Here is a 12,172-nt window from a genome sequence, read left to right as displayed (position 1 = left end):
TGCCATGCGGTGAAAACAGAGAGGTTGAGAAGGAGTTTCTTCCCAGAGGCCATTCGGACTGTAAACGCCTATCTCACCAGGGACTAACTCTACTGAACGTTTTTCCTTCCATTATTTATTATGTAAAGGTATATGTGTGTTATGATTGTGTTTATAGTTTGTTTGGTTGTTTGTCTTTTTGCACAAAAGTCCGCGAGCATTGCCACTTTCATTTCACTGCACATCTCGTATGTGTATATGACAAATAAACTTGACTTGACATGTGGATTAATAATCTGAATGGCATTTTAGACATTATAGCTCAAGGGAAAATTGAAGGATGCAAAGTGATTAAATCCAGGGAGAGAACAAGAAACAAGTGAGTAGAACATTAAAGAGTGCTGGATATACAGGTGCACAACCTTTTATCCGAAAGCCTTGGGACCAGACACTTGTCGGATTTCGGACATTTTCGGATTTCCGAATGGAAGATTTTTAGCGTAGATTAGGTAGGTAGCGCGGGCGGCTTGAAAAGTCTGGAGCAGCTGCCTCCTCCCCGGAGACCGGGAGAATCATTGCATAAATGTTAGTCAGTTAGTTTGGAGGGATTTTATGTGGTGGTGGTGGTGGTGGAGTAGGGGTGAAGGGGGAAACTTTAATCCTTAGTCCCCTACCTGGTCGGCGACTCCCAACCTAGCGGAGCTAGGGGCTCCATCCGGCCGCGGGCGGCGCCGGTTGGAGCTCCGACCCCGGCAACTCTACCCCTGGCTGCGCGGCTCCAAATCCAGCGACGCTCCGCGAACGTTGGGAGTCGGCGGCCACAGCGCTCCGGAGCTTGCCGCACGGCGACCCGGTAAGGCATTGCCCGCTCCCCGCTGGTATCCCAGCGCTGCGACGCAGCCGACTCCCGACATTCGCGGAGCTGGGGCGTCCGGCCGCGGGCCGCGCTGGATTTGGAGCGCCTCGCAGCCAGGGGTAGAGTTGCCGGGGTCGGAGCTATAACCGGCGCTGACGCAGCCCCACTGGCCACAGCGCTGCGGAGCTTACTGCACGGCGACCCGGTAAGGCATTGACCGCTCCCCGCCTCTCCGACCAGGTAGGGGACTAAGAATTAAAGTTTACCCCTTCACCCCCCCCCTTCACATAAAAGCCCTCCAAACTAACTGACTAACATTTAAGCAATGATTTACAGATGTTTAAGCGTCTCCCGGTCTCCGGGGAGGAGGCAGCCGCTGCAGTAGTACAGACCTGGGTTGACCGTGGGTCGTTTTGGGTCAAGTTTGGCGCCAAACGCGAGTTTTGGTGCGCAGACGACATCTGGAAAAAATGGCCGGTTTTCGGAGTTTTTCGGTTTCCGGAACACCGGATAAAAGGTTGTGCACCTGTACTGTGTTCAATGACCACTCTTGCATTGGATACATTAGTGCAAATTCTGGGGTGGGAGATTGCAACCTTCACGTGGTCCACCTTGTTTCAACGAATGCAATCAACCTGGCGTGCACAATCAAATAAGATCAAATAGAACAAGTTGTCCTACAACTTTAGGCTGTGCACGCCCTACGCAAGAAGAAGATTCAAGTTGCTCAGAAGGTATTACTGGGTGAGAGGATTTCAAGATAATCAGGTTGTATTCAGGAATAATGTAGGAAGGGTGGTCTGAGGGATATGGGATGAGTGGGGTGGTGAGAGAGGTGAGGGTGTGCAGGTGCCAAAGTGGTGGCAGAAGTAAAATGTACAGCTATGGTGAAGGTAGCCTTTGTGATTAAGGATCTCAAATCCCAGTGATGAGAGAAGATATAACAAGGTCAGTTATGACAATAGATAGAATGGAAAATTAATAATCTCAAGGATTCTCTTGAAGATTACACACATTCCCTGATAGTATTAATGAGGTATTAGAATGCATAAATCCAGAAATTAAGTAACCTCTTTTTCACTCTCCCCACATTCTCATCAAAGCTCCCCAGATTTTACCATATTATAAAGGTCAGGATTGAACCTGGGATGCTGGTGTTGTGCGGTAATGGCTCCATCAGCTGTGCCACTTTACTATCTGAAAATTCCACTGGGCACAGATTTCTCATGCAATTCTTCAGCTGTTTACAACCAATTTTTCATTGTTGTCACCACAAGCACATGCACCCATGTGCACACAAATGCACAGGGAAGTAAGGGCGGATATCCCACTTAATATTTTTATGATACAGAGCTCCAATCATTAACTCAGATTATCATCTGATCCAATCGTCAACACGATTATCAAATACTGTACTGAGATGAACGATCTTCTGCCGAGCATATTAAACGGATTCATTTAGCTTTATTATATATACACGCACACACAATATAAAAGGACCTTGAAAACATTACTGTCTGGATAATCATTATAAAATGCAGATACAGAAGAAAATAATGTTTTTTACTTGTGTAAGTGGAATATAAAGTGGACCACTCGTGTGTAGAAGAGTCAGTTTGCCGTGCTGATGCAGACGTCCTTCTGGTTTGCACTTTTGGATGTCTTTCTTTCCTCCTTCATCTTTGTCACCTTTTGTCGTTCCTTCTTTTGTCTCACTCTCCTGTCTATTTTCCTTCAACTCTTCTGTGTCACTCAGACACTCAAAAAACTCATCTTCACTGTCACTCCACGAGTCCCATGATCTCTGCTGGGATGATTCTCCTTTGTTTTCCTTCTCAAACTCTTTGTTATCTGTACACTCTGTTGTCCCTTTGCCAGCATTATTCGACAATTTCCTCTCTGCTATTACATTTTCTGATATTTGTTTCCTTCCACCATCTCTTGCTTTTTTCCTTTCAATGCAACAATTCAGCATCTTAAAATTAAAAAAAGTTTCACAGGATATTAGTTGATATAATTGTCCATTTTATTCTTACCCCTCCGCTTGTATTTAAGGACTCAAATGTAGCCTATCACAAGCACAACAGGAAGTAAATTTCATATATAAAACTGTATCCAGTGCTCCTTCTGCTCCCTGGTCATGACATTACAAAATAAATCATTGCAGATTATAGAACCCATCCTATATTTTCTGTCATTTTCTATTCCCATTTTCCTCCACCAATTTTCCTATTGCGATTGAATGGATTCCAATAATTGATGTACCAATACCTGGTGTTCTGATTCGGAAAGGGTGCAGAGAAGATTTACAAAGATGTTGCCAGGACTCGAGGACCTGAGCTATATGGAGAGGTTAAGGGGTGAGACAGAAGGATGAGGGGTGATCTTATAGAGGTGTATAAGATCATGAGAAGAATAGATAGGATACAAGTCTCTTTACCCAGAGTAGGAAATCAAGAAACAGAGGACATAGGTTTAAGGTGAGGGCAAAAAGTTTAACAGGAATCTGAGAGGCAATTATTTTTTTTTTACACAAATGGTGGTGGGTAAATGGAGCGAACTGCTAGAGGAGACAGGTACTGTCGCAACATTTAAAAAACTCGTGGACGTACATGGATCGGATTGGTTTGGAAAGATATGGCCAAACACAGACATATAGGACTAGTGTAGACTAGGCATGTTGGTTGGAGTGAGCAAGTTTGGCCAAAGGGCCTGTTTCCATGCTATACGACTGACTCTAATAATGAGAACTGACTTTGCAGGAATCAGTAACATCAGCAGTAGGGTTGAACAACTCTACATCCTCTGAAAATAGAATCATTCTTTTGTGATACATGGTTAATTCAAATAAGCAATCCAAAATATCAGGTGTATGATGTAGTTCCAATTGTTGACATGCAGGTCGGAATGGCTATTTAAGACAGCAGTCAAATAATTTGCAGATGAGATGTTTTACATATATTAAGACTTTAAGATATGTAAGCTCCATAGATGCTGCCTCACCCGCTGAGTTTCTCCAGCATTTTTGTCTACCTTTAAGATATTGTAGAATCGTTTTGGATCATCTCCAAAACCTTAACTAAAAACAGAATTTGCCAAAAAGAACAATATTTCACTCCATTCAATAAACTAAGACACCTAGAACCTCAGGAATAATTCTTGATTGTAGAAAAAAGATAATGATGCCAAATATTATGTTCCAGATATTTCCAACAGATTACCTTAACATCAGAAATTTCAGCTTAGGAGAATAATGATTTATTACAGATCATATTTTTCTGTTGCGAGAAACAATGGTATTTTAGTTGTACACTGCAATGATATCTTAATGAGATTTGCTGCTTTCAATCTCTCACGTTTTCATTTGCAATGATACAATGCATCTACCTAAAGTCAAACAGAACATAATTTTTTTAATGGTTCAATTTGCATTGGACAATTAAACTGGTTATTAAAAAATGGATGGAAGTTAATGGCACCATTTTCAATTTTACCTGCAGTTTTTGATGTAACAAACAACATCTTAAGTCTGGAGGCCCGGCAGATAATCTGACAAAGAGAATGAATATTTATTAATTTATTTATACTAACTATTTTGCTGTTGTTTTATAATGAAATTATATATCAGCATAGAATTTCCAAACACGCGTTTTCTATTTTTAATAGACATCAAGCTGGCACACCCTATATTTCAATCCCCAAACAGTTGAACCACCTTAATCATTATTCCTTCTGTCATTATGTCAAGTGTGAACCTCAAACTCAATTTGTTCCATCAGTTGTAAGGTGCAAATGACTAAGCACAGTGTGCATCCAATGTGAAGTGCAACCTTGAGAATTAATAAATTCAATCCCAGGCTGAAGAGTGTGTGGAAGACTTAAAATCAATATCTTACCCTGGCACAATATAATTATTTTCCAATCTGTACCGCATTTCCAACACAAATTCTTGCCATAAATGGGCCACACCCCTCATTCCACCATGATAAAAGTTAACCATACAGAGACACAAAGTCAACTTGTATGTCAGACTGTCTGAAGGAGCGGATTTAAATTGACTGTAAAGGTTCTGGAAAAGAAGGTACATATGGTAATGAAAAGATTAATATATAGAGATTTACTAATTTTATATATCACTAGACCAAGAGGGACCCGTTGGGTCCCGTCCCCTTAACGCGCGATTGTGGGGGCGGCCTGTGGCGTCACACACACACTAACCACCCCCCTTGATATTATATTAATATTATTCATTCGCTCCTTTTACCCCATCTCCGCCCTACCCACTCATGCATAACCCCCAACTTGCAAGCGCGGCTAGAGGGAGAGAGGGCAGGAGCAGAGAGAGGGCAGGGGCAGAGAGAGGGCAGGGGCAGAGGCAAAGGGCAGAGGCAGAGGGGGCGGGGGACAGAGAGGGAGCGGGAGGGAGGCAGAGAGGGAGTGCGGGCAGAGAGAGAGGGGGGTAAAGTTTGAGGGATGGGGGAGGGGCGCGCGGCGTCACAGGGGAGGGCTGGTTTTCAAATGCAATACTCCCTCACTCCAGCTCCGGGCTCCAGCTGCAGGCTCCAGGCGCCAGAGCGAGGCCGGAGGGAAGAGAGTCTTCAGCTATGATCTTTGGTCTTCAGTCCACGGCCTGACTTGCTCGATCTTTGTGCATCACTTTTGAATAATGGGGGGGGGAGGAGGGAGATGTTGGGGGGGGATGTCACTCGCTGCGCGTGGAATACAGCGCAACAGGCCGAGCGGAGCAGACCCATTGTGATGTCGTCATCTCGTTTATTTTCAAAGTTATTTCAGATTTGTGAACATTTTCATAAATAACTCGAGAAATAAAGCTCGAAATTTTCAGATAAGGCGATTTCGGACTGCTTATAAATCTCTATCGGAATATGTGAAAATTTTACCGTTAACGCGTCGTTGTTTCAAGAAGATGTGATTACACACAAACACACACACACAGGATGTTCCAAGATCAGAGTTTTATAATTATAGAGATATCTATAGTTTAGTTGATTATGATGGCGAACAAACTTGAGAATTATATAAGCCAAGAACATTCAGGAACATTAAGAAGTGGGAATTATGAAACTAGTATGCTCGAGTCATCCTAAATGATAGAAACTCATAACAATGTTATTAAGGATTAAGTTATATATGGGTACTGAAACCCGCTTGACCTGACATTTGATAAACAAATACTTAAATAAAATGTTAAATGGCAATAAATAGCGACATTATTAGTTTAGTTGTTTGTCATCGCATTGTTGACTGGGTCATATTGCATAAGCACAAGCACACAACACTTACTGGGGCAAGGATAGTGGCAGTTAGCACACAAAATAAATAAATAGGTGAACCTGGCCTATATAAAGTAAGTAAGTTTATTGGCCAAGTATTCACATACAAGGAATGAAGTAAAATATTTATTGCTAGACTTGGATCATTCAACTAATGCAGTCTTTTAACATCAATGTAAAACATTCTTATACAATTAACCACCACACGATTTCCAAGTTCCATATTACCATAATTGATCCAAATTAAATTAAACTCCATTGAAAATAAAAATGTGATGCTACTTGATAGAATTTCTAGACCACTAATTTAAGTGGTTTTAAGTATCGTTGCTTAATAATCCATGCAACTATTAAACGTGTCTGATATAGTTAAATCTAAATTATTATAATACTTAAAATATGTTCAGTTATATATTTTACAAATACTTAAACTGAAAACTGGAACTGCAACAGAACAATTATGCAAATAGAGTACAACTGTGCGTTGATGCTAATGACCAGAAACCAATTGCTCTCCTATTATTTATTGTTTGCAACACGATTTATCTTGAGGAATCAGAGGCAAACCTTCGGTAGAGATGAGCAAAGCTACATTAAAAAGTGTTTGAAGGTTCTGTCAAGTCATCAAGAATACTGACAAATGGTAATTCCAGAATAGGTGCCTTGTGGCTGGGGTTGTGCAGCTGGAGTCTTACGTCTGAAGGGCTTATGATCAGCTAAGTGTAGTGCGTGGGTCCCTTGGGAGCCGCCACATAAGTGTATTAATAAGCAAAGTGGGAAATAGTTAAATACTTTCTACTGTTGAATCGGATAGTAAGTTTCAGAACTTACCCACTCTTCTTCAGATGCAGCAATATTACTTCCTCCTGAGCTGCTACATTTAGCATTAGATAAATCTCCAGTCTTCTCAGCAGCATCAGGAAACAGAAACTAAAATACAAAATTTCAAGCTGGGGTATATATCATTATTAGTAAAAGCAGAAAATGCTGCAAATGTTCAGAGATCATGCAGAATCTGTTAAAAGAGATCATGATTCTTACATCAGGATTGAGAAATAGGGGAAACAATTTTCCGATTTGCATTTAATTATTTATTTTGCAATGGTAGGTGTGAGCATTAATTATTTAACTTTTGATTTATATTATCCATGCAATTACTGTTTTGGTTAACATTTTTAATTTATCACCATACTAAATCAACTGACATCAAATCTTGCAATGTCTGAAAAGATTTAAATTCACTAACTTTTGTATTGAAAAATATAGAATAGAAATTGCTGGCATTTAGCTATTCAAACGGGTCTAGAATTTTGCTGTCAAAACAGATGTCATAGACCCACTGACAGATTCAGAAGGTCTAATATGTCTTGTTGCCATGTCTTGTTGAGACACCACAGCATCAAATTGTGGAATTGCATTATGATTCCATTAATTAAAATGAGGAATAAGGGAGTGAAATGTAAATGCTGGTTAGTTCAGTTTAATATTTTTAATTCAAAGCATTCTTATATTTTTAAGATGTATTTTTCAAATATGTAATGATTTGTAAATTTTTAGATGTCATGCGTCATTTAATAGTTTTGAATGTCTCAATTTCAGAGCTATTTAAAAATTGTTGAAAATCAATTACAGCTTTTAGAAACTGCAGAACAGGGCAGGAGACGGTATGCGTGGCTTTTGTATCCATCAAAGCATTCAAAAGCTTTTCCAGGAGGTAGGAGGTAGGGTAACCAGAATTGGGGAGGAGCATTAATGGTTTCAGTACCCAGCAAGATTAGTCCTCAGCATCTGAATCAGGTAAATAGGGGCAAAGAGACCAGGCCAGTGAGAAATGGCAGTCTAAAATAGCCCACAAAACAAGTTACAGCTCTCTTATGCTACAATCAGGGCTGCCAAGTTTTGTCCGAGCATTTCAGTATTCTAGTACCTGAAAATCAGTACTTTGCTGAGGAAATCAGTATTTTTACGCGGTGCCATCTTGCTGAAAATGTTTTGTTTTTTATGTGCGGTCATACCCATGTAAGAGTACAATAATGCACAACTTTGCTACCAATTGACATGTCTTCTCCGCACCTTACTTGACAGTGCATTCATTGCCATACTTTGTGTACTGCTGTTTGAACAGCTGCTTCCTGCTTTTGCACCAGGTGATGATGTAGAAGCCATTTTGGAAGCCTCCCCCCTCCCCCTCTCTCTCTCCCTCCCTCCCAAAAATAATCATCCTGATCTTGAAATTTAAAATACTAGTATATTTAATCTGTTCTAATTTTTAGAGGTACAGTATGAATTTTTATATCCTTGCATTTTTTAAGCAGCAAGATCTTAAGTCAATTTCACCGGGTTATTACTTTTCCATTGGCGAGTGGTATGTTAATGAAACAGGAAGTTGGGCCGATCTCGGTTGTTCCCACCTGCCCGCTGCACCTCGGCCGGTACAGCGGTGATTCGTTGTTACGATTATCTATGGTCGGATTTTTTAAAAATCCGTATATAGCAACGTAAAATCGTATATTAGTTCAAAATACGGAAAATCCATACTACTTGGCAGCTCTGTACAATCCTTTCTTCTTAATTCAATTTTCTATCATTTATATCTTGATAATTCAATTTTCATTTTAGCTTCAAATTCCTAATTTATAGTATCATTTGCTTTCAATCATTTAAAGCTTACTGTGTAGTTTCTCCGGCCCAACACTAGTGCTAATTCCAGTACTTGCACACACAGCCCTGTGGAAGTACTAATTTCCATTGCTAGCCTTAATCAGAGCCGACATCAGTATCTTCTGGCCTACACTGCTAGCTGTGGTTGTCTGTACAGCTGTGATGGAGTCAACATACAGCACAATCTTTCATAGATTTCCCAGCTCTCAGGCTGGTTAAACTTGATCTCAGACAAAGAATGGAGAAATCAGCCGCCAGGAAATAAGTAAGTCAGTTTTTTACTACTCTGCGTAGCTTTAATATTTTATATTAATGGATTTTTAATGTCTGGAGTGTTCTCTGACGTTTGAAATGTAAAATGCTTGATATGGGTTTGGGCTTCACTGGCTATCAAAACAATGCTGTGACTACGGCTCGCTGCGCATTACTTCACCGGGCCATTCCTAAGTGCACGGGGCAAATACCCAGAAGACTGCTGGAATCAAATGGGAACATTTCTGCCAAGATGATACGGATTTTGGGGCAACAGATGAGTTGACCATTATTAATGAAAACGCTATTTTGAGTTGTCAGAAGTAAGGTATGCTTTAAAAGTAAATAACCACTTACTAATAAAATGGAGTTTAGAACTTCATTACTAATTGGTGACTCTTCTATTCGTCTGTGTTTATGCATCCTCTTGCGAGCACTGTGGACCATATTTGACATGGTAGATAGTCGAGGCATGTGAACAGATGTTGGCTCTGTGAGCTTCTGCAAAGCTTGGCTAATATCTGCATGATCTGCGAAAAGAAGCATCGTTACAAACAATACATTGAAACAATATTTTGTATGCATCAAATTCTTAAAAATAAACAGCTATTTGAAATTTAAAATCAAATTGTTTTAACCTTTACTTTCATCCTCAAATGTTGTCCTTCCAAGAATCTCATCAATCGACTCTTTCCGAAGACACAGTTTAAAGAACTCAGTGAGAAAATCTCCTATTAAAAAGATAGGCAAACCAATTAAAGTTTTCAATATTATAATAGTAGATACTAAATTTTGAATTCAATTTCACTTCCAGCTTTTCATAGTAGAGCAGAATAATGTTATACCTAACAAACACTGGGGGTTATCAGCCTTCCTCACCCTGACGGACCACAGCGGTGCTTGCAGAGCATCAAGGTCCCTAGCAAAAGAAATGAAAAAGTGTGACATATTTACATTCCGCAGAGACTGTTTCCTTTGCAATTCCGCAGACAGTTCCCTCCGCCTGCCACTACTTCCCATCTCCACCCCTTTCGGCTTTCCACAGAGATAGTTCCCTCTGCAGCCACATCTTCCCATCACAACCCCTTTCCGCTTTCCGCAGAGACCATTCCCTCCGCAACTCTCTGGTCAACTCGTCCCTTCCCACCCAAACCATCCCCTCTCCAGATACTTTCCTCTGCAACCGCAGGAGATGCAACACCTGTCCCTAGACCTCCCCCCTCGACTCAGTCCAAGGACCCCAACAGTCTTTTCAGGCGAGGCAGAGGTTCACTTGCACCTCCTCCAACCTCATCTACTGTATCCGCTAATCGAGGTGTGGACTCCTGTATATCGGCAGGACCAAGCACAGACTCGGCAATCATTCCACTGAACACCTCCACTCAGTCCGCCTAAACCTACCTGATCTCCCGGTTGCTCAACTCTTTAACTCCCCCTCCCATTCCCAGCACAAATTGGAGGAACATCACCTCATATTTCGCTTGGGCAGCTTACACCCCAGCAGTATGAACATTGACTTCTCTAACTTCAAGTAGCCCTTGCTTTCCCTCTCTCTCCATCTCCTCCCCCTTCCCAGTTCTCTGACCAGTCTTAATGACTTCAAATACATTTTATCTCTGTTTGCTTTGTTGTTACCTTCTCCCAACAATGATCTATTCAACATTTTCCTTGATCTCTATTCCCTTTGTCCTATTTCCGTACCTTACACTACCTTATCTATACACTTCCTTATCTATGTACCACCCTTTCTCCTGACATCAGTCTAAAGAAGGGTCTCGACCCGAAACGTCACCCATTCCTTCTCTCCAGAGATGCTGCCGCTCCCGCTGAGTTACTCCAGCATTTTGTGTCCATCTTCGATTTAAACCAGCATCTGCAGCTACTTCCTACACACTTTACAGTTCATTACCTCTCAACAGTAAGAACACCATTGGCAACTACTTCTTCCCTGCCTCATTTCTTACAATATAATGAATAAAATGGTTGTTTTTTTCGCTTGGTTTTTTTCTCCCAGTGGGCTACCTGAGGTTAATTTTCAAATAATTGACCTCAATAAATGATAATATGATTGTTGGGGTAGACTTGCAGAACGACACTGTTCTAATCAATTAGATACTTTGCCATCCTATTAGATATTTTCAATCAAACAGCCAGGGGATCTGGCAAATTCGATTTACAATGACACATGGCAGCTGATTTGATGACAAGGCACTTGGTTTTCTCATGATTTTCTTTTGGCAGTGCTTTCTCACAGCTGAACAAAAAGCTACAATTAAAAGTGCCTGACATTCAGGAGCACTGAAATTCATTCCCTTCCCACAGATAGACCTCACACTTTAGCAGTTCTTTTTTGAAGTACAATCAATTTAATTGCTGCTTATCATTTCTCAATCTTTCATGTTCAATGTTGGCAAGATTTAATTAAATTGTTTCCAAAAAGTATTGAAATAAATTTCAACAGGGTCTTCTTGATAAAAGCTAATTCTCTTCAGTTGGAATGCACTAAGGAAACAAAATATGCAGGTTTTGTTTTAAATTTCAGATTACAAACATTTACAGCATTTTGATTTTAGATGATGAGCTGTATTTTGAATTCCTTCTGTAAAAAGCAAAGCTTGTCAGAGGATGGAATATCCATAATTCTGAGATTTTACCAAAAATGGCATAAATCGTTTTTATTTTAAAAGGTAAAAAATTAAAACCAATCAGTACTTACGAGTATACATCATTATCAACAATAATGCCTTCTGTAAGATGAGGCCAGGTGGTGGCTAAGTGTAATTCACTAAAACAAAAACATGATAGTGGTTAGAAATGTTTAATCTTTATTAATCATAATCAGGTTCCCCTGTATTAAACAAGTACTAGACCAAGTGCAGACCCGCTGGGTCTGTTCCCCCCAACGCTGCGGCTTCACATGTACACTAACCACCTGCCATACTCACAGGGGGTGTAGGGGGGGGCGGGAGGGGAGAGGAGGGGGAAAGGGGAGAGAGGGGAGAGAGAGAGGAGAAGGAGAGAGAGGGGGGGGGGGGGAGGGGGGCAAGAGAGTAGTGGGGAGAGAGAGGAAGTGGGGAGAGAGGAGGTGGGGAGAGAGGAGGAGGAGAGAGGAGGGAATGGGGGAGGGGGT

The 12,172-nt window shown here is 40.9% G+C and overlaps 1 protein-coding gene across 2 annotated transcripts in view; it reads right to left on the bottom strand.

The window, feature by feature from the left end:
- rab3gap1 (RAB3 GTPase activating protein subunit 1) overlaps positions 1-12,172 on the bottom strand; it is a 78,873-nt gene that overhangs the window by 24,967 nt on the left and 41,734 nt on the right. For both annotated transcript variants that reach the window (XM_055638640.1, XM_055638641.1), the window contains exons 10-17: positions 11,759-11,827; positions 9,888-9,961; positions 9,681-9,773; positions 9,400-9,572; positions 6,961-7,059; positions 4,732-4,904; positions 4,330-4,384; positions 2,403-2,810 (exon numbers count right to left, since the gene is read on the bottom strand). In XM_055638640.1, the coding sequence (XP_055494615.1) occupies positions 2,403-2,810; positions 4,330-4,384; positions 4,732-4,904; positions 6,961-7,059; positions 9,400-9,572; positions 9,681-9,773; positions 9,888-9,961; positions 11,759-11,827 (1,144 nt within the window). The remainder of the gene's footprint in view (positions 1-2,402; positions 2,811-4,329; positions 4,385-4,731; positions 4,905-6,960; positions 7,060-9,399; positions 9,573-9,680; positions 9,774-9,887; positions 9,962-11,758; positions 11,828-12,172) is intronic.

This window comes from Leucoraja erinacea, chromosome 7 (genome assembly GCF_028641065.1).
Source record: "Leucoraja erinacea ecotype New England chromosome 7, Leri_hhj_1, whole genome shotgun sequence".
NCBI lineage: Eukaryota > Metazoa > Chordata > Chondrichthyes > Rajiformes > Rajidae > Leucoraja > Leucoraja erinaceus.
Note: the sequence above shows the minus strand (reverse complement) of the source record. Positions and strands in the feature narration are given on the sequence as shown.